The sequence below is a fragment of the Sorex fumeus genome, unplaced genomic scaffold (genome assembly GCF_029834395.1).
Source record: "Sorex fumeus unplaced genomic scaffold, SorFum_2.1 ptg000037l, whole genome shotgun sequence".
Taxonomy (NCBI): domain Eukaryota; kingdom Metazoa; phylum Chordata; class Mammalia; order Eulipotyphla; family Soricidae; genus Sorex; species Sorex fumeus.
The window spans coordinates 72,740,667-72,762,173 of record NW_026606094.1 but is presented as its reverse complement, the minus strand read 5'-3'; the positions used below and the strand labels follow the sequence as shown (position 1 = coordinate 72,762,173).

General features: G+C 59.4%; 1 protein-coding gene across 1 annotated transcript in view; it reads right to left on the bottom strand.

Annotated features, from left to right (window-relative positions):
- The window catches only part of MINDY4 (MINDY lysine 48 deubiquitinase 4), a 93,883-nt gene that overhangs the window by 12,446 nt on the left and 59,930 nt on the right, over positions 1-21,507 (bottom strand). The window contains exons 10-14 of the mRNA XM_056118355.1: positions 18,926-19,027; positions 17,562-17,625; positions 16,537-16,602; positions 9,264-9,331; positions 2,007-2,070 (exon numbers count right to left, since the gene is read on the bottom strand). Of these exons, the coding sequence (XP_055974330.1) occupies positions 2,007-2,070; positions 9,264-9,331; positions 16,537-16,602; positions 17,562-17,625; positions 18,926-19,027 (364 nt within the window). The remainder of the gene's footprint in view (positions 1-2,006; positions 2,071-9,263; positions 9,332-16,536; positions 16,603-17,561; positions 17,626-18,925; positions 19,028-21,507) is intronic.

The window sequence follows — 21,507 nt, the reverse complement described above, 5'->3', positions numbered from 1 at the left end:
CGCCCAGGGGGCTTCTCAAGCTGGGGAATCCAGACTTCGGCACACAGCAGGAGCTTGGGGGCAGGGGCTAGGGAGTCCACGGCCTGCTCTGTCTCTTCCCTCTCAGAGACAGGCCCACAGGCCACAGGCCCAAGAGGCCCACGGGCCAGAAGACCCTGGAGCCGGGTGATCAACGGCTGAATCTCTCGGGCGGTTCCCGTTGGCAGGTGCCTCCGGCCCTGAGGTGCCTGGCAGAGCCCTTGAGCGGGATGGGACAATGTGGGACATCCAGGAGCCCGAGGTCTTCTGAGGATGGGGAAACTGAGGCTTGCCACGGGAAAGGCTGTGCCCCCCCACCACACTGCTGCAACGACAGGCCAGAGCTGCTCCCACACTGTCTGGGTCCCCATCTGCCATCCCTGCCCTGTGCCCTGGTGACCCTTGGAACACCAGAGAGAATCAAGTGCTGGGCTGGAGAAAGCGCAGGCGTCAGGACACCTGTGTGAGTGCGATGCTGACGCAGTTCCAGCACACGTGCCCCCAAGCATGGCTGATGCGATCCCAGCACTGCCGGGGGGTGCAGGAAACCCCCACAACCCACCCGTGGTCCGGCAGTGACCTGCTGGCCCAGCTGGCCCAAGATCCCAGTCAAGGCCCCCAGGCACCACTTAGGAGTAAAAACAACAAAAAAAGGATTCAAGTTCAAGGACAACTGCCCGGATCTGGCCATCAGGGCCCTTTCCTCATCCTTCCTCCGAGGGGCAGGGGTCACAGAGGGGCTTCCTCTGGGTGGAGGGCCGAGCCCAGAGCTAGCAACCCCTCCCCGGGCCGGGCGACACCCCTGCCCCACTGATAGTAAAAGAGGCTCCTCTGATGGCCGCCGAGGGACCCCCTTTGGCGGGCGACGTGGGGGCCTCATTGTGTGTCTTCGCAGAGGAAATGAGAAAAGAATCTGGAGGAAGTGTCTGCTGTGAGATCTGCGCCCGCCCGAGGGCAGCGATGGGGCACGGCCTCTCCCGACAGGCTCTGCTATCCTGACCTGCTCAGGGCTAGGAAAATGCTCCTGGTCCCGGGCAGGGATGTGCAACCTCACTCTGCAAACACTGGTCAGGGCGGTGCCAGCACGCTCCTGTCTCCACACTCGGGATCACGGCGGCCAGCATGGTCAGCCGGGCACAGGCTTCTCCGGGTGTGCCTGGCTCAGGGGCATCTGCCTACCACCACCCCACAGCCCCGTGTCGAGAGCCTGCTGGACCCTGATAGGGCGCAGAGTCAGGCCTGACCCCATGTCCAGACTTTGTGTCTAACAGCACCGATGTAGCCCAAATGCTAGGTTTCACAAACGGGGAAACTGAGGCTCGGGAGGGAAGAAAATGACCCGGATCCATTCCCCAAAGGAGCAGCGAGCTCAGGCTCAGCCTCCCGAGTGACTGTCCACAGCTGGGCGACCCATCTTCTGTGGTGATGGCCTGGGGGAACATGGGGGGGCCCCCAGCCCCCAGCCTCAGCGCCCTGCCAGTCCCAGCTGGCCCCTGCAGTCTTGGACTCCTTAGAAACAGTGGGGCCTGGACAGGCGAGCTGCCGAGGCCCAGGCTGTGTGCTCGCCACACGGTCCTCGCACATGGCAAGGTCAGAGTGGACCGGGGCCAGGTGGCCGGCACAGGAGACGTCGCCCTGTGCAACAAGGCCAGGATGACAGCTGGAAACGCGCCTCGAGTCTTGGGACTCGCCAATGGGCTTCTGGGCAGCCTGGCCCCAGGGGGTCAGCAACACAGGGGCTGTGCAATGTGCCTCCCCCCCCCCCCCCGCACCCCTGACACCTCGGGTACCTGCTGTGAAGGGGCAGGAGAGGCAGTGACAGAGCGGAGGCACAAGTGAACGGCACCTGCCCGCTCTTGTCCCCCGGCAACAGGCGCTTGGGGATGGGGCAAGGGCACCCCGCTGCTCCCGCCTCTCACGGGCTCCAGGTTGGGATGTACGTGCCCTGCCTGCAGAGGAGGGGGCGAGACGGCCCCCTGCGGCCTCACCTGCGTGCAGTAGCCATGTGCTCCGATCAGGTGGTTGCTGGGGACATCGAAGTCCTGGCAGATGCTGGAAGACATGGGGTGGGGTGCGGGAGGCAGGTCAGCAGGGCTCCGGACTCTGGATCTAGAGGGGCCTGTGAGCTCGAGGGCGGGGCCACCTCGGACCACCCCAGCTCTACTCCCGAGACACGGCAGGGCCCCATGGACAGGGAGGCCGGGGCTGGGGGCGGAGACCCAAGCTCTCCCCAGCCCAGCTCACATGGAAAGGGGATCCCAGGAAAGCGGCAGGACCCCTGCCCCAACAAAGCCAGGAGCAGGCCCCTCCCAGGAGGGGAACTCCGGGATGGACAGCACACAGCCGGGGCAGGGCGGCTGCCGGGGGCAAGAGCAGAATGTTGAGGGCTGGAGCTTGTGTCCTCCTGCCGCCTGGAGTGCGGTGGGATACGATCCCTCCAGCCCACCCCGACCAGCCCGGGGACCCGTTCCCACTGCGGATCGTCAGGGGAGAAAACAGGAAGGGCAGGCACGTCCATGCGTGGGAGCTTGTGCTTAGCTCAGCCCTGCACCTCAGACATGCAGATGGTTGCAGCTCGGACCCGGGACGCCCTGGGGGGCTGCCCCAGCCCACCCGGCACACGGTGTTCTCCAGACCCAGCCCGGCTGCCTCCTGCACACAGATCTGGGGAGGCTCAACCGTCCCCAGCCCAGGCATGTCCTCTCAGCGGTCAAGGTCTGCTCTCAATTTCATGCCTTACGTCTGAGGTCTGCCGCCAGGCCACTGGCCCAGACCTCGGTGCCCCCCAGAGGAAACTCAGAAACTTGAGCTGCGTGACAGCTGCGGGGAGGATGCCTCCTCGTTTCTAACAGCCATGGCCAAGCAGGCCTGCCCCTGGCCAGCAGGGGCTGGCCGGCTGGACTCGGGGGTCCTGGGGCAGGCCCTGAGGGATGTTCCCCCACCATGGACAGCGCCCCAAGGCCAGGAAGGGCTCAGCAGAAGGGCCGCGGGCAGCGCTGGGCCGGCTCTGGCTCAGAGAGAGGCACTGATGGAAATGTTCACGCGGCCCCAGACAGGCATCTTCTGAAGAGAAGAAAATAACCTCAAAGGAGCTCTGGGTGCGCGCTGATAAGCATCGTGGGCCCCGAGCCAGCCAGGGCTCTCGGAGCCCGTCAGATCTCCATCAGCTCCCGGCCTCGTGCTCACCCAGCGGGGCTGAGAGCCTGCGTCAGCCGGGAGCACAGGGACGGGACGGGCGGACAATGGCAGGAAATGGTAATTGCATCCTTAGGTGCAAACACGATGGGAAATTCAGGAGCGGGCCCCCATCTTGAAAGGGAGGGCCATCTGGATTTCACATCAGCCCGCTCGGGAGACGCCAAGGACCGGCTTATGGCTTAAGAGATTTACAGCTTTGGCCAGTCGAGATGCCCAGGCCAGCCCTGGGGGAATCCCCTGGACAGCCAAGTGTGGGGAGTCTTGGGGATGCAGGATCAGCATCCAACAGGAGACGCTCATGCAGGGGGGGGCGGGGCGGCAAGCCCTGTTCTCTGGGCCTCAGCCTCCCCTTCTGTCATCCGAGGGAGGGATCACGCCTGCGGCCCAGAATGATATGGAATGTTGCAGCCCCGTCTCCGGAAAGTAACTGCATCGGATGGGAGGGATTCTGTTAAAGGGGGTCTTTGGGGTGGGTGGTGACCCTGCTGGGCTGTGTCCTTTTCAGAAGAGAAAAGCCTGTGCTCTAGGGGAGGGGCCGCCCCAGATGCGGGCCGGGAGACCCCCTGAAGGCGGTTGCCAGCATGCCTGGGGCGCAGCACCCTGGGCATCTGGCCTCTGCCTCCGGGGACACTCTGCTTGCAGTGTGGCCACAGGCCATGGCCCAAACCACAGCAGCCCTCAGCAACATGAGGCAGCCCAGGCAACTTCTTAGGGCTCTCTGTGGGGGCGGGCCATCTCCTCCTCCAGCCCAGGTGGCCCTCTGGGGGGCACCTAGGTCACGAAGGTTCCTGTATGGCGCCCCAACCCCCAGGACTCACCACCAATCTGGTCTAGTGGGCACCAGGCCCTTCCCTGTCTCCTACGTGGGGGCTGGCGGGGAGAATCCTGTACAGTCTCCAGGTCCAGGCCTCTGGCTGGGTGGCAGGAACCAGGAGGGGTTTTCCCAGGAGCCGCCTGGCACTGGGGACCCCTCCAGCAAGCAGGAGCTCACAGATTCCCGGACGGGCAGGGAGGAGGGGCAGGGCCATCTGGTAGAAGCCCGGGCAGACCCCACACCCCCAGCACAGAGGTGCAGAGCCCTGGGCCACTCCGGCCTGACAGGTCTGGGGGAGGACAGGTGGCCAGGTGCCATGGATCCACCGCGGGTCCTCCACCCTTTGCCCTCCTTCCCCAACATGCGTCTTCCCGCGTAAGTCTGGGCGTCGGGGGCAGGAGTCTGAAGCAGCAGATTCTGCCGGGAGGTGCGGGGATGGGCCGGCTACCGAGTGTGGCCCCCGCCCGGCACTGCATCTGTTTCCCTTTCACACACCCGAGCACTGCAGCAGGGGCCTCGGCCCTCCTGGAAGGGCGTGGAGTGTGCCTGGCTCCCGGTGCCAAGCTGCAAGCAGGCAGGGGTGCGCAGGGAGGGCACTGACCTGAGGTGCACGGAGGCCCCGCCACACTCTGGCCTACAGCCTACCCAGCAGACATCACCTTCCCGCACCCTTGCTGAGTCCGTCTGCTGGACCTGGGGTGACTGGGGGTGGGGAGGGGTCAGTCCAGAGAGAGAAACAGCCACCACTGCTCAAATGAGACCCTCCTCCCTCTGCTATGCCTCAGTTTCCCCCGGGTGACGCGGGCACCATGATACCTCCTCGGCCAGCCCGTGGTGAGAACTGAGTGACCAGCTATATAAAGCCCTTGGCGTTGGGTAAGTGTCACTTCCTTTCTCCACGATAACAACAATAATAAAACGTGGAGCAACAGTGACCCAGAGGGCAGATTCCCGCAGCCTCCACCACCTTATCGCGGCCCGAAGTCCAGGCGCCACGCTCGGGGAGGGGGGCTGGGAGTGTCTGGAAAGGTCCAGGGAGATGGCAGGGTGGCGTTCCCAGGAGCCAGGACCCCTGGTGTTGGCCCCCCAGTTGCAGGGTGACCCCGGGAGAGGGAGCCTCAGCGGCAGGATGAAGCATGGACTTGAGCAAGGAGGCAGGGCCGGCTGACAGCCTGGAGGGGGCGCCCAGGCCTGCCCCCACCTCCGCCCTCCCTACTCCTCCAGCTGCCACGCTGACCCCAGAATCCTCCCACAGGGACCCCCTGAGTGGAGACTGCTCCTTCCACAGGCACCCTCGCCCCTCAGACAGCCTCAGAGCGCCCACCCGGCCCCTGGAACTGCCTCTGTCCCGGGATGTGGGCCAGGCCCCCTTTCAGCCACAGGCTTGGAGATGCCCGCCCTGACCCAGTGGGCAGAGGAGCAGGATGGGCATCCGGTTTATGGGGCGGGCATGGGGTCCATCCGGGGCCAAGACCCCTTCCCCGCCAGCCCAACACAGGACCAGCTCCCGAGGACGCTGCCCTCTGTGTCATAGGGGTGTTTGCGGTGCCATCCTGCCCTTGGCTTGCTGGCGCCTCAATCGACAGACATGTCTGCAAAGCCGTTCAGGTGGGCCCGGGGAGGGGGCAGTGGGCACCCAGGTCTGCTGCTCACAGCAGGGCCAGGCCTGTTTCTCCCCCATCCCACAGGGCATATGGGCTGTTCCTCCTCCCCATCCCGCTCAATTTCCAATGGTTTAGGGGTGGAGGGCTGTGGCCCCAGGTGAGAAGCCCATAGGCTCCTGTCCCCTCCTGCCAGGACAGAGCCCGGCGTCCCCACAAGGCCACAGGCAGCCCAACCTCTCCCCACAGTGATCCCTGCACAGTGTCCACTCCTGGGAGGGAAAGCAGGGTTGCTGCTTTCCCTGCGCTACTTCTTTTTTTTTTCTTTTTGCTTATTTTTTGGGTCATACCCAGCGATGCTCAGGGGTTACTCCTGGCTCTGCACACAGGAATCACTCCTGGCGGTGCTCAGGGGGACCATATGGGGTGCTGGGAATCGAACTCGGGTCGGCTGCGTGCAAGGCAAATGCCCTATCCGCTATGCTATTGCTCCAGCCTCTGCCCTGCGCTTCTGCGAGGGCTCTGTGGGGTCTCCAGCAAGGCCCAGACCTGTCCATCTGCCCTCCTGTCCTGAATACAGCCCAGCTGCTAATTGGAGCCTGTCCCTTCCCGGCCAGCCGGCATGGGCATCTCAGGAGTCCGCTGAGTATTGATGTTTCCTGGGTACCACCCAGGTCTGATCACGGTGAGGGACAGAAATGGGGACCCAGCATCCCAGCAGGTGAGAATTCTGGGAGAAAGGCCCCTCCCAGGCCCTTCTGGAGACAAAGAAAAAGAATTCAAGGAAGGGACCCGCAGGGCTTAAAGACAGTCGGAGGTCCTGGATCCAGCTACTCCTGAATTCCTGGCTTTGTGGTGAATGAATGAATGAATGGTGTACTCTGCTCTGCTCTGCTGCCATTCTGTCCTGTGCCTTTGCCCTGCACAGAGAACTTTCCTGGAGAGTCGCAGAAAGCAGCCAACCCTCCTGCACAGGGGCCGTCCACACCCGCAGTGGCCAGTTTGTGCTGTCCAAATTGTACTTTAGTGAATGACGACCCACTGCCTTGTTAGGGCTTCTGGGACTGCCCGTGGTGGGGGTGGGAGTGGGTGGGCAGAGCCGCAGATGTCACAGGACCTAGGAGAGGCTTTCCTAGGGCACCGAGCGGGCACCGCCATGCCACGCTGGGCAAGCTTGACCGGGTGCCCTGAGTAGATCTGGCGCTTGTGAGCTGTGCTGGAGAAGGTTCTGGGCTGTGTAGTCTGAAAACAAGGCGGGCGTGAGAGCCAGGAGATTTACTGTAAGCGACTGAGAACTCAGCAAAGAAAACAGATGGCTGGCAACAAGAGAAGACAGCCTTGCTAGGCCCGCCGGCAGCCCCACTGTATCCAGGGAGCTGAGGGTGGGGTGATGGGTGGACAGGCGGTGTGGGGGGGGTGGCTTTTGGACCTCGCCCCATCCTGCCACTACCATTACCCCCCGGGTCTCACACACTCAGATCCCCCGGGCGCCACCACAGCCACCAACAGCCACACCCGCCTCAGCCCAGCCCACGTTGTCACCGGCACATATGGACCCTCTATTTGCAAAGTGCTAGAGGGGGGTACTAGAGCCTAACCTGATCTCTGGGACGTGTTCTCAGGCAGGCACCCCCAGTAGTAAAGGGAGCGACCCCGTGGCACGGGGCAGGGAGGCCATGGGAGGTGCTGTTGGGGCGACACTCCTGCCCCCAATTCCTGGGGCCAAAGCTCTGCAGAGCGACCATGGAAGCGGCTGTGGAGACAGGAGGTGTCGAGGCACCGTATCCCCTGCTGGGGGCCCTGGCATCCTGGAGCCACATCATGACCAATGAGTGGGATGCTTGGGTATGACTGCCCCCCCCCCCAGCTGTCCTGGACTGGCCACTCTCAGCTTGGTGGTCTGCAGGGTGTCTGTGTTAGGGACCCTGCCCCTCAAACTGCAGAGCCGGCTGTGCTGGGTGCGACCTGCAGTTTGGGGACACTGTGGCCACGTGTGTGTGACTGGTCACTGGGATGGCCACAAAGGGAAGGGGGATAAGGTAGAAAATAGGAACATGAAAACGAATGAGGAATGGAAGGACAGTGTGAGCGCAGAGACCAGCCTGGGGGCTCCCCCATCCCACTGGGAAGGAGCAGGGCCTTGTCTGGCTCTGCAGAGGGGCTCAGGCAAGCCTACCAGGCTGCCCCCAGGGAACAGGGGCTCAGGGACCACCACTCCACAGTCTCGGCAGCAGGGAGGAGGGGACCGCTCAGACCTGTGTGTGTGTGTGTGTATGTGTGTGTGTGAGTGCTCATGCATGTGTGAGTGTGCATGTGTGTTGGTGTGTAGGAGTATGTATATGTGTCTGCATGTGCATGAGTGTAAGTTCATGTGAGTGTGTAAGTATATGTGTGTGTCTGTGTTTACATGTGAATGAGTGCATGTGGATGTGCATGAGTGTGAGTGTGTGTCTAGGTGCCTATACCGAGTCTCCATACATGTCTCTGCGTGTCCGTGTGCATATGCACAGTGTCTGTCTTGTGTATCTTTACCTGTCTGGGGGGGGGGTCCCATGGAAAAACTATGACCTCAGGCCCCCAGCAGTGGGCTGTGCAGGCCCCTGGGGTGGTCTCCCCACACAGATGGTACCAGCCCCACCTTGACCACTACCAGGCACGGCTGCCCGGCTGGGCAGGGTTGGCAGTGCCCATGCCCAGCACAGGACAGCTGCAGAGCGATGGTGGCCGCAGTCAGCCCCTACAGGGAATGTGTGACTAGGAACTCTGCCCCTAGGCTGGCAGCACCCTGTCACTGCCCAGGCAGACACTGGAAAGGGTCCCAGACGAGTCCCGGAGGCCCAGTGCCAACAGGCTGAGGGCCACGCGGTAGATCACGGCTGCTGGCCTGCTGAGGGTTTGGCTCCCCTGGGCGGGCCCAGGCTCCCGTCCTCATACCCCAACCCCTGGCCCATCCGTCAGCCTGGGGGCTGCAGACCAGGCTGGAGAGAGTGTTTGTGGTTCTCCACCCCTCGGGCCCGCACCTGGCCTCCACCTGATGGCTGCGGCAGAGTGAGTGCAAGGCTGCCATTAGGAAGTGCCGTGGCGGAGACACATTCCATCGTGAGACCAGAGCTGCGGCCGCTGAACCAAGCTGCTCCTCCCCTGGACCCTGCACTCCCAGGATCCCCTACCTAGCCTGCTTCCAACCTCGCCCCAGCAGAGCCCACACATGCCTCGCCTTCACCCCACCCCAAAGACAGCTTCGATGAACTTGGCCAAGACTCTCCATGTGTGACTGATCCACCAGCCTCCCCTGGTGACTGGCATCTAGGGAACAAACCCAGACACGAGGCCCATAGGGATGCAGGGGCTGAGCTCCAGGGACAGCACCATGGACCCTCTCACGACCATCAGTACGCCCCGGGTCCAGAGAGCAGTCCTAACCTTGACCATGTGGGCACCCGGGCCAACTGCCCTCAACCTGTCAGCTGAGAGATCTCAGCCTCCTGGAGAAGGACAATGGACAGCATCTCTGGGGCGCTGCACCCCACCCTGCCCAGGGTACCTGTCCCATGCCATAGCCCCGACCCATTCTCTGGCTCTTCCCGCACCCCGGGGCACAGGTCGGGGTGGGGGGAATGGGAGATACTCACAGCTCCGTGGTCCTGGACAGGATGGCAGACACAGTGAGCAGGATGCAGCCATAGGGGCCTGCTTCAAACTGCGGAGAGGAGAAGGGACTGAGAGTGGCCCTCTCTCGCCTGTACAGGCGGGCACACCCCCAGAGCAGAGTGGCTGCCGGCACCAGCCAGAGGCTTGCAGGCGGCCCGGGGGAGCCCAGCCAGATCCCCTCAAGCAGTGGCTTCTCTCCCTCTGCCCACAGATCAGGGGGCCCAGGAAGACCGGAACCCAGCTATACCCATGGAAGTGGAACATTCCCAAGCAGCCTGTCCTTGGTCCAGGTTGGGATCCCTGAAGGCGCCAGCCTGGAGAGCCCCAGACAGGGGTGCGGGGACAGAGAACTTGCTTGGGGAGCATGAGAATGCCTAGCGGACCGGGGCACAATGGGGTTCCCAAGGCAGCAGGGGGACGAAGGCCCGACGGTGCCTTCCATCAAGACCGATATTCTGTTCAAAATGAATCTGGGGGAATAAACCTTACTTTGTAAAACATGGCACTAAATATTATTTATCCTCAGGGCGGGGGCTTTGCTGGGGGGTGGCCCCTTGAGTTTGTCGCCTCACTGGCCTCTCCCGAGCCCCCACATCCCGTTTGGTGCCCACAGACCAAAGGCCAGTTACCCAGGCTTCCATCCAGCCCAGTCACTCCTGATTATTTCTTAACTTTTGTCACTTCTCTGGCCCCACCTCCGAGTCTGTGAGACAGGGATGCTGATAGGCCGTGCCTTATCAGCCTGTCAGCCAGACGAAGGTGAAGGAAGCGTCATAAAGCCTTACTGCAGGGCCTGGCTGTTTGCAGGACGCTGACGTGGCACCAGCCACTGGGCGACAAGCCAACAGCACCCGCCACCCCTGCTGCCAATGGAAACACCTCGTTTACCCTGCTTTGGGGGTTCTGCTTGGGGGCAGCCGGCCTGTCACTACGGCTAGTGTTCCATGTATGTGATCAGTTTCTCCTTGGAATTAAAAGCCAGGGGTGTGGGGACAGCTTGTTTTCCGGGAACAAGAATTACAGAATTTGCTCTCTTTCTTCCATGTTTGTCCTGGCTGCCAGGAAGGCAGAGCCAAACCCGGTACTCAGCTGCGCTAACTATCTTAGTGACGGCGTCCGGGGAACACTTTCTTTTCATAGTGCCGCCTTTATTTTCATCCTGTGAAGCAATCTGTTGATCATTAAAAAACAAACAAAAAACCCTGAGAATCTGAGGGAGTGAACTTTCTGTGCCGAGAGGCTGCTCCTGGCTAAAGCTAAACTTGGGAATAAGAACGGGTCTCTTGGAGCAGAAAGAGCTTTTCTCGACGGGAAACATGGGGTCCTTTGATACACATGGGAAGGACCTTCCCTGTAGACTCTCACAGGAATGCAGGGAGTCATGTCGAAACAGAAACCCAAGGAGATGGGAAGAGAATGCTGACTACTCGAGCCAGAAGAAAGGCATGTGCAAAGGTCCAGGGTCAAGAGAAGGCAAACTTACTGGTGTATGATGTTGGGGGAAGGAGGCATGCAGTGCGAAAAGCATCAATGTTTTAATAGTGAATGCAAATCTCTTTGCAGAGGTAGAAAAGCAATAAATGAATCACCAACAATCAAGTCAGTTTCATCCTCCATCACCTCTGGCCTTCTGGAGTTCTGCGTCCCCCTTTGCAAAACTAGGCTAAAAATAATAAACTAAAAGAGAAAAACATTAACATGACTATCTCTTCCAAAATAGTGCCCCCAAACATCTAGGAACTTAACAAGGAAGGTGCAAGAGTTGTACAGTGAAAACTATAAATCACCACTAAGAAAAATAAGACTCCAGGAAATAGAAAGCCATCTGTTCGTGGACTGGAAAAAAAATCAACATTGTTAAAATGACTGTGCCACCCAAAACCCTATACAGATTTAGCTCGATACCCATTAAAATTCCAATGAGCTTTTTTCAGAGACATGGACCAATACCGTTTGTATGGAACCAGAAAACTCCCAGAATAGCCACAGTTGTCGTAAGGCGAGGGGGGGAAGTAGGGGGGCTGGAGGCTGGAGGGGAAGGTGGTAACCATTACATTTCCCCACTTTGAACTATACCACAAAAGCTATACTATCAAAACTGCATGGAACTGGAATAAAGATAGACCAATGAAACAACTGAGAATCCTGAATTCAAGCCCATGTTTATGGGCAGTTCATCTAAGACAGAGGACTTAAGTAGATGAAGTGGAGCAAAGAATATCTCTTCAACAAATGGTGGTGGGAAAACGGGATAGACACATGTAAAAAAATAGGAAATTAGACCTGTATCTCACACTAGTCACAAAAGTAGACTCAAAGAGGGTTAAGGATTTCAAGATTAGACCCGAATCCATAAAATACATTGAAGAAAATATCGACAGAACTCTTCAGGAAACTCACCACAGATGACAGCAGTGGCAAAGACAATAAAAATAACCAATGGGATTAGATCCAATTCAGAAGTTTCTGTAAGAAACTCAAGCTATAAGAAGAAGACACTCTACTGAATGGGAGAAAATATTCGTGCACAATGCATCAGATAAAGGGCTTAAATCCAAGATCTATAAAGCTCTCACAAAACTCAACAACAAAAACTCCAACAAGCCCATCCACAAATGGGGTGAGGAGATGAACAGAAACTTCCCCAAAGAAGACACATGGCTGATTGACAGGCATACGAAGAAAAGTGCTCATTGTCACTCATGATTAGGGAAATGCAAATCAAAACAACAATGAGACTTTTACATCACACCAGTGAGAATGACATATATCAAAAAGCACAGAAACAGCCAGGCTGTGGGGAGAAGAAACCCTCATCCGCTGTTGATGGGAATGCCCTCTAGTTCTGTTTCTATGGGAAACATAGGGAGATCTCTCCAAAATGTAGGAATAGAATTCCCATATGACACAAAGATACCACAAAAACATTGTTTGGAAGGACATATACACACTTATGTTCAATGCTGCACTTACTACAACAGCCAATATAAGGGGGGAAAATGCCAAACTACAGATGAATGGATTAAGAAGTGGTGTACATACACAATGGAATACTATGCAGCTCTAAAAAAGACCAAAACCATGCAATTTGCAGCAACACAGAGGAAACAAATGCTGGCCGACTTTGACCGTGAGTGTGGAAAGGTAGGACTACAGCTGAATCTTACGAAGACAATGTTTATGAGAAACAGCCTTGTTCCTGACGCCCCATTCGCTCTCAATGGAATGACCATCTCCGAATGCAACAGCTATGTGTACCTAGGTCGAGAGGTCAACATGACAAATGACCTGGCACCCGAGCTGCGCAGGAGGAAGAGAGCGGCTTGGAACGCCTTCAAGAACGTCGAAGAAATAGCTAAGAGGACGAAGAACCTCCGGCTCCGGGCACATCTCTTTGATTCCACTGTTCTTCCTGCATTAACATATGCCTCAGAGACCTGGGCCCTACGCAAACAAGATGAGAACGCCATTCAGGTCTCCCAAAGAAGAATAGAAAGAGCTATGCTTGGAATATCACGTTTCACTCAAATGAGAGAACGAGTTCTGACATCCGTCGACGATCAAGGATCAGGGACGCTGTCTCATTTGCCAAGGTGTCGAAAATCAGATGGGCTGGTCACGTAATGAGATTTAAAGACGACCGTTGGACTAGAGCTGTTACTGATTGGATTCCACGGGATGTCAAGAGACCGCGTGGCCGCCCACCTACCAGATGGTCAGACTTCTTTGTCAAGGTCATGAACGATCGGTTTGAGGCCCTCCATGTTCCCGGAGCGAAGAGATGCCATTGGGCTACACTAGCACGCGACAGGGACAAATGGAGACGTTACTGGCGCCCGCTCGAGCAAATCGACGACTAACGGGAAGTTAAGTGATTAAGTGAAGTGACAGAGGAAACCAGAGAACGCCATGCTGAGTGAAGATAGTCAGAAGGAAAGAGCTAGACAAGGAATAATCTCTCACAGGTGGGACTTAAAGATACACAGCAAGGGAGCAGCAAAGGATTAAAGGCAACATCATGGGAGAACTGATCCACACAGCTGAGCTGAGGGGAGTCTGGAAGAAAGGGGCGTTGGTGTCCTTGGACGAGGGAGAGGGAGAGGGTGTGATATTAGGATTATGTGCATGAGAAACCATTATTAGCAACATGGCAAATCACAGCATCTCAAGAGAAAATTAAAAAAAAAACAACCAACAGGCTGAGAATGCCTCACACACTACTCATGCTGTGGGCATGACCAAGAGCAGGTCAGTATTGGCGGGTCCTGAATGGTCAAGGTGGGCCCCGGCCAGGGGTCACAGATCGGGGCACCTTGTCAAACCTGTGCACAGTGCGGCTGCCCGAGGAAGCGGCTGGGTTCCTGGGACCCTCCGTGAAGGCCAACTGCTCTGCCATGGGTGAGCACTGTCCTGGGGATTCTGGGCCTTCCTTGGGTTGGGCCCGTGTGTCTGTGCCCACCTGCAGGATGCAGGGGAGGGAGGGGCGGGGAGTGTCCTGGACGCGCCGGCTCCCTCAGAGAGTGGATCCTGGGCCGCCACGGGGTCGGCATGTTGCCTGTCTGGCACACTGACCAGTTCTGTGCATCCTTCATCTGCTGGCCTCCCTCCCGGACGGCAGGAGATCAGGGAATAGCCGGCCAGGGGGCTTCCTGCCTTCTTAACTGAGCTGAATGGCACCAGCATTCTGTTCCTTTTTTAATCATGAAAATGATCTCACTTGGGGCTGGAGTGATAGCACAGCGGGTAGGGCATTTGCCTTGAATGCGGCTGACCCGGGGTTCGATTCCCAGCATGCCACAGGGTCCCCCGAGCACCACCAGGAGTAATTCCTGAGTGCAGAGCCAGGAGGAACCCCTGAGCACCGCTGGGTGTGACCCAAAAAGAAAAAAAAATGACCTCACCAAATCCAAGCTGCCAAGGGAGGCCACGGGGCCAGAGGCTGCCCTGTGAGGGGCTAGTGGGTGAGAAGGGGCCCCCTCTCTCACATGGTCCAGTCCGGGGGACCTCTGAGCACCCGCCTCCCCCGGCAGCTCAGTTTGGAGCAGGCCTGGGTGGGGCGCCCGCCGGGGGGCTGAGCAGTCTGCAGATAGGCGAGGGGTTCTCTGTTCTGGGCGGAGGCGGGGCAGCCTCTCCAGGCCTGGCATGTGGGACCCCTCTGAGGCGCAGGCCATGCAAAATGAATTTGGTGAGGGCAGTGCTGAGGAAGTGCCATGGTTTCCAGCAAAAACACAAATTAAACAGGGGGGTGCGGCAGGGGGCAACGCCTTCCAGAGGAGGGGAGGACGGCTCCTCTCTCCCCCAGGATGCCCTCCCTCTCCCAGCCTCCCTCTCCATCCTGCCTGGGCTTGGGCTTCCAGTGCTGGGATGACTCCCAGATGCCTCAGAACCGAAGGGTGTCCAGACAGTCTCCCCAGGAGTCCCTGGGACCCCCTAAGGGTCCCCTGCCCTGTGGGCTAGCCCACACCCTCAGCATCTCCCGGTGTTCCTGGCCCTGCCTTAAGAATCCCTGTAGAGGGGCTAGAACGATAGTACAGTGTGTAGGGCATTTGCCTAGCACGCGGCCGACCCGGGTTCAATTCCCAGCATCCCATATGGTCCCTCGAGCACCACCAGGAGTAATTCCTGAGTGCATGAGCCAGGAGTAACCCCTGAGCATCACTGGGTATAAACCAACCAACAAACAAACAAACAAAAAACAAAACAAAAAAAATGAATCTCCGTGGATGGGAAGACCTGGGAGCTGTCTGCTAATCTCTCTCTCTCTCTCTCTCTCTCTCTCTCTCTCTCTCTCTCTCTCTCTGCCTCCCGCTCCCCAAAAGGAGAAGGCAGCTGAGGCCCATAAGCAGTGCAGGAGACTCCCCCTGGGGTGGGAATGACCTCCGACCCCTGTTCTGGCCCCCATAGATACCCACCCACGGGCCAGGTGAGCTGAGCCGCACACAGCATATGAGGCCTAGCGTGTCCCCTTTTCACACCAGTCACAAAGGCCAGTGCCTGGCTGGCTAGACACAGGACCTCTGACCTACCATCCCAGGCTGGTGATCCCTGACCTACCATCCCAGGGCGAGGCGTTCCCATGGGCCGGGGGACCTCGCACCTGCGCCCCTCCGTCCCTGGACAGACCCCGTTTCCCGCCCCAGGGAGTATGTGCTGCAGAGCTGTGAGTGAGGGTCAGAGAGCAGGTGCAGGGCCTGGCTCACCCCCAGACTCACCTCCAAACCCACTGCCACTCACCTGGTGCCACGAAGAGCGAGAGCAGGGCCCACAGACCGGCTGAGAAAAGGCCTGGCACCCAGGGTGCCTCCCGCCTTGGAGGCCACAGTGTGGACAGGACCCCCAGGCCCCGGTCTGGGAATTTCCCTCAACTTCTCCGTCTACCACTCAGCCCTAATATATGATCTTGGGGGCCCTAATATCTGCCACAGAAGCAGATGCCCCGAGGAGAGGGATCCAGGCAGGGGACAGTGAGATGCAGGGGCTGCCCCCATGGCCCCCACGGCTCCTAGAAGCAGAGAGTGGGCCCCAGTGGGGGCTAAGCAAGTCACCCGGGTCACAGAGCAGCCACCCAGCTCCTGGGCTCTCCAGGAACCTCGCTCTTGCTTCATTTCAGTTTGGGAGGGCTGCACACAGTGGCACTTGGGAGCCCGTGCTCGGGGGCGGGGGGAGGGCATGTGTTCGGGAGACCAAGCCAGGCCTCTGCGTGCAAGCACTGCTCCCTCTGGCCCCGGGAACCTTGTTCTTTATCCCCAGAGCCTCCCTCATTGTCCTGGGCCAACCCGGTCAGCTACAGTCCTTTTCCGCATTCCCGAGACTATGGACCCTCAGGCTGTGGTTGAGGTCCAGCCTAGGGCTCAGCGAGAAGGTGCTGGAGGACACCCCAGCAGATGGGTGCTCCAGAGGTGCTGCCTCCTGGGCGGACCCCATGAGAGGTCGCCTAGCACCGATGTGAGGGCCAAAAGCAGCCCAGGTGTCCACATTCCCCCCATCCTGCCCCTGCTGACGCCTGCAGTGATGCTGCTTACCTCTGGCCGCCTCCCGTGAGAGCGCTCCCATGAGCCAGTCCCTGGCTGCCTGTCACCCTGCGCCCTCCCAGCCCTGCTTCCTGCCCACTACCCAGGCCCCCAGCCCTGCCTCCTGCAGCTCCCTCTGGCCTGTCCAGCCCAGCCCTGCGGGATGCAATGGCAGAGAGCGGATCCCGGCCCCCCCGAGCTCACCCCTAGTCCCAGCGTCTGCGGGAGCCCCTCTAGCCCCTACCTGAGGCACGCAGTGGTGGAGAAAACGCAACAGCTCGTCGTAGCTCGTCAGGCTGTGCAGGCTGAGCTGAGAAGACACGAACGTGCAAAGGGTGAGCGGGCCTGGCGGGGCGTGCCCGCTCCGCTGGGCCCCGGTTCCTGGCCCCGTTACCCAGGAAGGAGCCTGCAGTTAGAAAGCGGGCCCCACAGGAAGGGCACCCTCACCCCTGGGAGACAAAAAAGGCTGCAGAGCGCCCAGCCGCAGACTGCATCCAGGGACCCCAGCACTGCAGGCAGCAGGGTGCCAAAGCACCCCACGTGGTACCCACACACCCCAGCCAACTGATCTGGGATATTATGGAGGAGTGGTGGGGGCTGCAGGGGGTGGGGTGGGGTGGGGTGGGGGAGAGCCCGTGACCCAGAGTTACCAACTTCCTTTCCCAGTTCTAGGCCACAAGACTCCCGAAAAGCCTGGCAGGCCCAGAAAAGAACCATGTTCGGGGGCAAGAGTGACAGTACAGCGGGTAGGGCGTTTGCCTTGCACGCGGCTGACCCGGGTTCGATTCCCAGCATCCCATACGGTTCCCTGAGCACCGCCAGGAGTCATTCCTGAGTAAAGAGCCAGAAGTCACCCCTGTTCATCACTGGGTGTGACCCCCCCAAAAAAAAGAGAAAAGAAAAAAAAAGAACCACATTCAGGGAACAATGGTTTTAGGGCTGAGACTGCCGCCATCAGTGCTGCCTGTCACCTTCTCACTCCTCTCCCTGACCATCTGTGCCACCCTTCACCCCTCTTGGCTCCCCAGTGCCCAGGCTCAGACACAGCATGGGGCACAGAGAAGGCAGGCGGGGGCGGGCGGGGAGGGAGAACCTGGAGCCAGCCCCAGAGGTCGCTCAACACCCCAGAGGCAGTGGTGGGGGGTTCCGAGGCAGGGAGGGGGCCCAGCTCCACTGCCCCACCAAGGAAGGATTTACTTAGAGGAAAGGGGACCCTCCCCCAACAAAGCCCAAGGATGCGTTGCGGGGTAATTTTCCAGAAAGTCGTACTGTTTCTAAGACTCCATCTGCTTTGTATTTCCCCGTTGGACTGAACTGCTGTGTTCCCGACGTCCTAAAAAGGAAAGGGAGACGCCTGAGTCCAGTTCCCGGGGAGAAGGGGCCAAACCACACGCGCCATGGACGCAGGACAAATGCAGTGATGGCTCCCTGCGGGCAGGACTGAGCCAAGGGCCTCTCAGGTTCCCCGCTTGACCTCGGCCACAAGGCTGCATCTGGAGAATTCCACTAGGAAGTCAAAAGGCAGCAGCGGCGAGGGGCGAACACGGGTGTGCCTGCCCTGTCGGCTGGGGTGGCCTGGGCACCCGGGCACAGAGGGGCTCTCGGCCCCCTCGGGCATGGCATACACCCAAGGAGGCGTGAGGGGGTGGGTGCAGGTCAGGGTCAGGCTCGTGCGGGGTTCGGGCTGCCGTGTGGATGCCAGGGCTGAAGTGTGTCGTTTAACGGGACATGGGTGTAAGGATGGACCCTCGAGGGGCAGTGAAGGAGGGATGGAGACGCCTCTCGGGCAGCCCTGGGAGCTCACATGTCAGGCACTGCCCGAGGCATCTCTGGGCCAGTGACTTGACTGTGGATGAGTGATGGGAACAGACACAGGTCATCCTCTCTGACCCATCAGAGAGGATTACCCAATGGGAAACTGGGTCACCGTATCATTTATTGTATGTCATTGACTCCTACTGGATGCCTCGGATCATCCTGATAAATGATCGGGATCATCCCTGCATCCAGGTGAGCAACAGGATGAAGCACAGAGAGGTTGAGTCAGCTGCCCAAGGTCATACCACTGATAGCAGTGGCGCTGGGAGTGGCCTGCAAAGTGCCCCGCCAGAGAGTGGCCTTGACCCCAGAGGCACTCCTTTACTAATGCTGACTGTAGCCAGGGCTGAGGCCACACTTCAACTCTGCACCAAGGGGCTGGGCATGAATCCTGTGGATTCAAGGGCCCCCTCCAGATGGGATGCAGAGGGTGGGAGAAAGGCCAGTCCGAGTCCCACTAACAGGTGCCCCCTCTGGAACGGGGCCCACAGTGGCTGTGCACACAGGGCCGTGCTCTGGGCACAGTGGAGGGCAAGCCTGACTGGCAGGCGGCTGGTAACAGAGGCACCGATCTCCAAGCCAGAGGGGAAGGAACAGCCAGGCTGGAGGGTATGCTGAGCTGCCAGGGCTGACCACCGCCCCCAAGGGGCAGGGAGCCTGGTGCCCGGTTCTCTGCAGAGGGGCTGCCCTGCACCTGGGCTCTGGGCTCAACCCAGCATGAGGTATGAGAGAACTTGGAGGACCCACCAATAGGACCCAGGCCCTGTGGCCTGCGGGGAACAGGAGGGCCCCACTGGCCAGTGGGAGGCACTTACAGTGCGAGCACGGCTCTCTGGTGACCACCAGCCCGCCACACAATGTCGGCCAGGGCCAGGGCCAGGCAGCGTGTCCTTTGGGCACTAGAAGGCTGCAGCGACCTGCGGACGAGAATGGGCGCATTTAAGTGTCTGGGACAGGCAGGGACTACGCAGCCCCACATGGACTGGCCTGTCCTCTGCTGCCCGGAGCGGCCCCCTGCAGCCTCAGCAGGGCCCAGTAGACGGAGAGACCAGAGTTAGAGAAGGGAGAGATGGGGGGGTGGCCCTGGAACAGCCGCGAGCACCGCTAGGGGTGTGGGTGGGACAGAGGGCCTTGTGGGTGGAGTCTGGAGAGGTGGGGCGGGGCAGAGGGAGAGGGCGTGGGTGGGGCAGGGGTCTGTGGGCAGAGCCTAGAGAGGTGTGGGAGGGGCAGATGGCCGTGTGGGCGGAGCCTAGGGAGGTGCGGGGGGGGGGGCAGATGGCTGTGTGGGCGGAGCCTAGAGAGGTGTGGGGGGCAGATGGCCGTGTGGGTGGAGCCTAGGGAGGTGGGCGGGGCAAAGGGAGAGGGTGGGGGTGGGACAGGGCTGTGTGGGCGGGGCCTAGAGAGGTGTGGGCGGGGCCGAGGGCTGTGTGGGTGGAGCCTAGCGAGATGGGGCGGGACAGGGCGTGGGGTGGGGCAGGAAAGGGGTGGGCGGGGCCAAGAGAGGAGTCCAGGCAGGCTGGAGAGCCTGGTCCCTGCCACAGTGCTCTGGACTGCCCAGGGGAATTTCGGATAGGATCAGGCCTCTCTGGCCCCAGCCGTGAGCCTGGCACAATGCCGTGTCCCACCAGGTGAGCAGTTGGGCCTCAGCGGTGAAGGGCAAGTTCTACATCTGATTGAAGATACAGTGGGGCACTCACAAGCCCAAAGAACAGTGGCCCCCACACCTGGCCGGTTCCTCCGCAGTTCTGGAGCCCGTGGGGCTGCTGGAGGAGACGGTCTTGACCCACAGGCCAGCAGGAGGCCACACAGGCAGGGGCACGGCCCAGCTCAGCTGCAGCAAGAATGAACACAGAGATGCACAGAGGTCTCTCTGGAAGCCCAGGGCAGGTTGGACGAAGAAGAAAGAAGTGCCTCTTCCCTCCTCCAGCTCAGGATCCCGCCATGTGATCCCCTGCCCCTAGCTCCTGCTTCCTGCCCTCGGTTGCACAGGCCTGACATTGCAGGTGCATGGGTCCCTCCCTGCCCCTCTGCTCCCCTGAGCCATGGGGGCCAGGCCCCTTGCCCTCTCTGCAACCCCCACTGCAGGACTCAAGCCAGGCCCTCCTCAGCGAGGCCGCACCGGCCAGGAGCCGAGCATGTGCTCCGACCCCACGCTCGCCCTGCCGCTGAGGCACGTTCTCCGGCTACAGGGCAGTGCTGACCTTTCCAAGATTCTCTGCACTCTACGGTTATTTCCTGACACAGGCCAGTTAAGTGCTTGGTTCAAAGTGGCTCCATGCACCCACGCGTAAGGCTGCAGAGCCCCACATCGCGGGAGAACAGACAGTCCTTGCTTCACGAGGCGGGGCAACACGCACACAGCGGAAACCGTGCTTCAGATTCTGAACTCTGGCCTCCCTCCACCGGGCAGTCAGATGTCCCTCACACTGCTGGCAGGGACAGCGAGTGCCCAGCCCCTGCAAGTGGCGCCATCCTGTAGGGAAGCAGCGGCAGCCCACATGGGTTTTGTTCCAGCGCTCAGTCAACTGCACGTGTGGCGGGCTTTATGTTCCAGGGTTCCCCAAATAGAGGCTAATGAGTGTCCCGAGCATCTTTAAAGTGGTCTGGGCCAGCATGCGCCCACTCCTTCACACCCACTGCCAGGACCTGTCCTGCACATCAGCCCACAGGCCTGCATGTTTTTTTTCAGCCTGCGACTGGCACCCGTCTGTGAACTGATGTAGAGTGGGTGTGTTAAATATCTTTCAACTTCACGGCATTGTTAGCTCACAGTAGGTTTGTCAGGAAGAAATCCCATGGTAAGTTGCAGAGGATCCCAACTTACCATAGGCCAAGGATTTTTCATGCATCACTTCATTACTAAAACAACCTTATGGGGGGGAGGGGGAGTGGGCAGAGAGACAGTCCAGGGGTTGAAATACTTGCATTGCATGCAGAGGACTCTTGTTAAATCCTGGGCACTGCACATGGTCCCCTGAGTGCCATCAGGACATCAGGAGTGATCCCTAAGCACAGAATTGGGAAGAAGTTTTGAGCACTACTAGGTATGGCCCCAAACTGGCCCCTGCACGCAGGTTAAAAAACAAAAAACAACCCTATGAAGAAAGGGCTGCTTGTTTGATCCTTTAAAATGGAGGAGACTGAAGCACAGAGCATAAATGATGCTCTCAGGACCACACAGTAATAACTTAAAAAAATAAATAAATAAAAGGCAGCAGCAGTGAGGGCTTGGGGATGCATTACCTTGAGCCCTGAGCTCTGAAAACAAGCAAAAGGTCATTGTGGCTTTGACCTCCAGCCCATCTCTCAGGCCCCAGGAAGCCCCATCCCAAGGTCTGGGCCTGGCTGGGTCCTTGACTCAGCTCTGATCACAGACCTTCTGGGCTCCTGGAGGTGA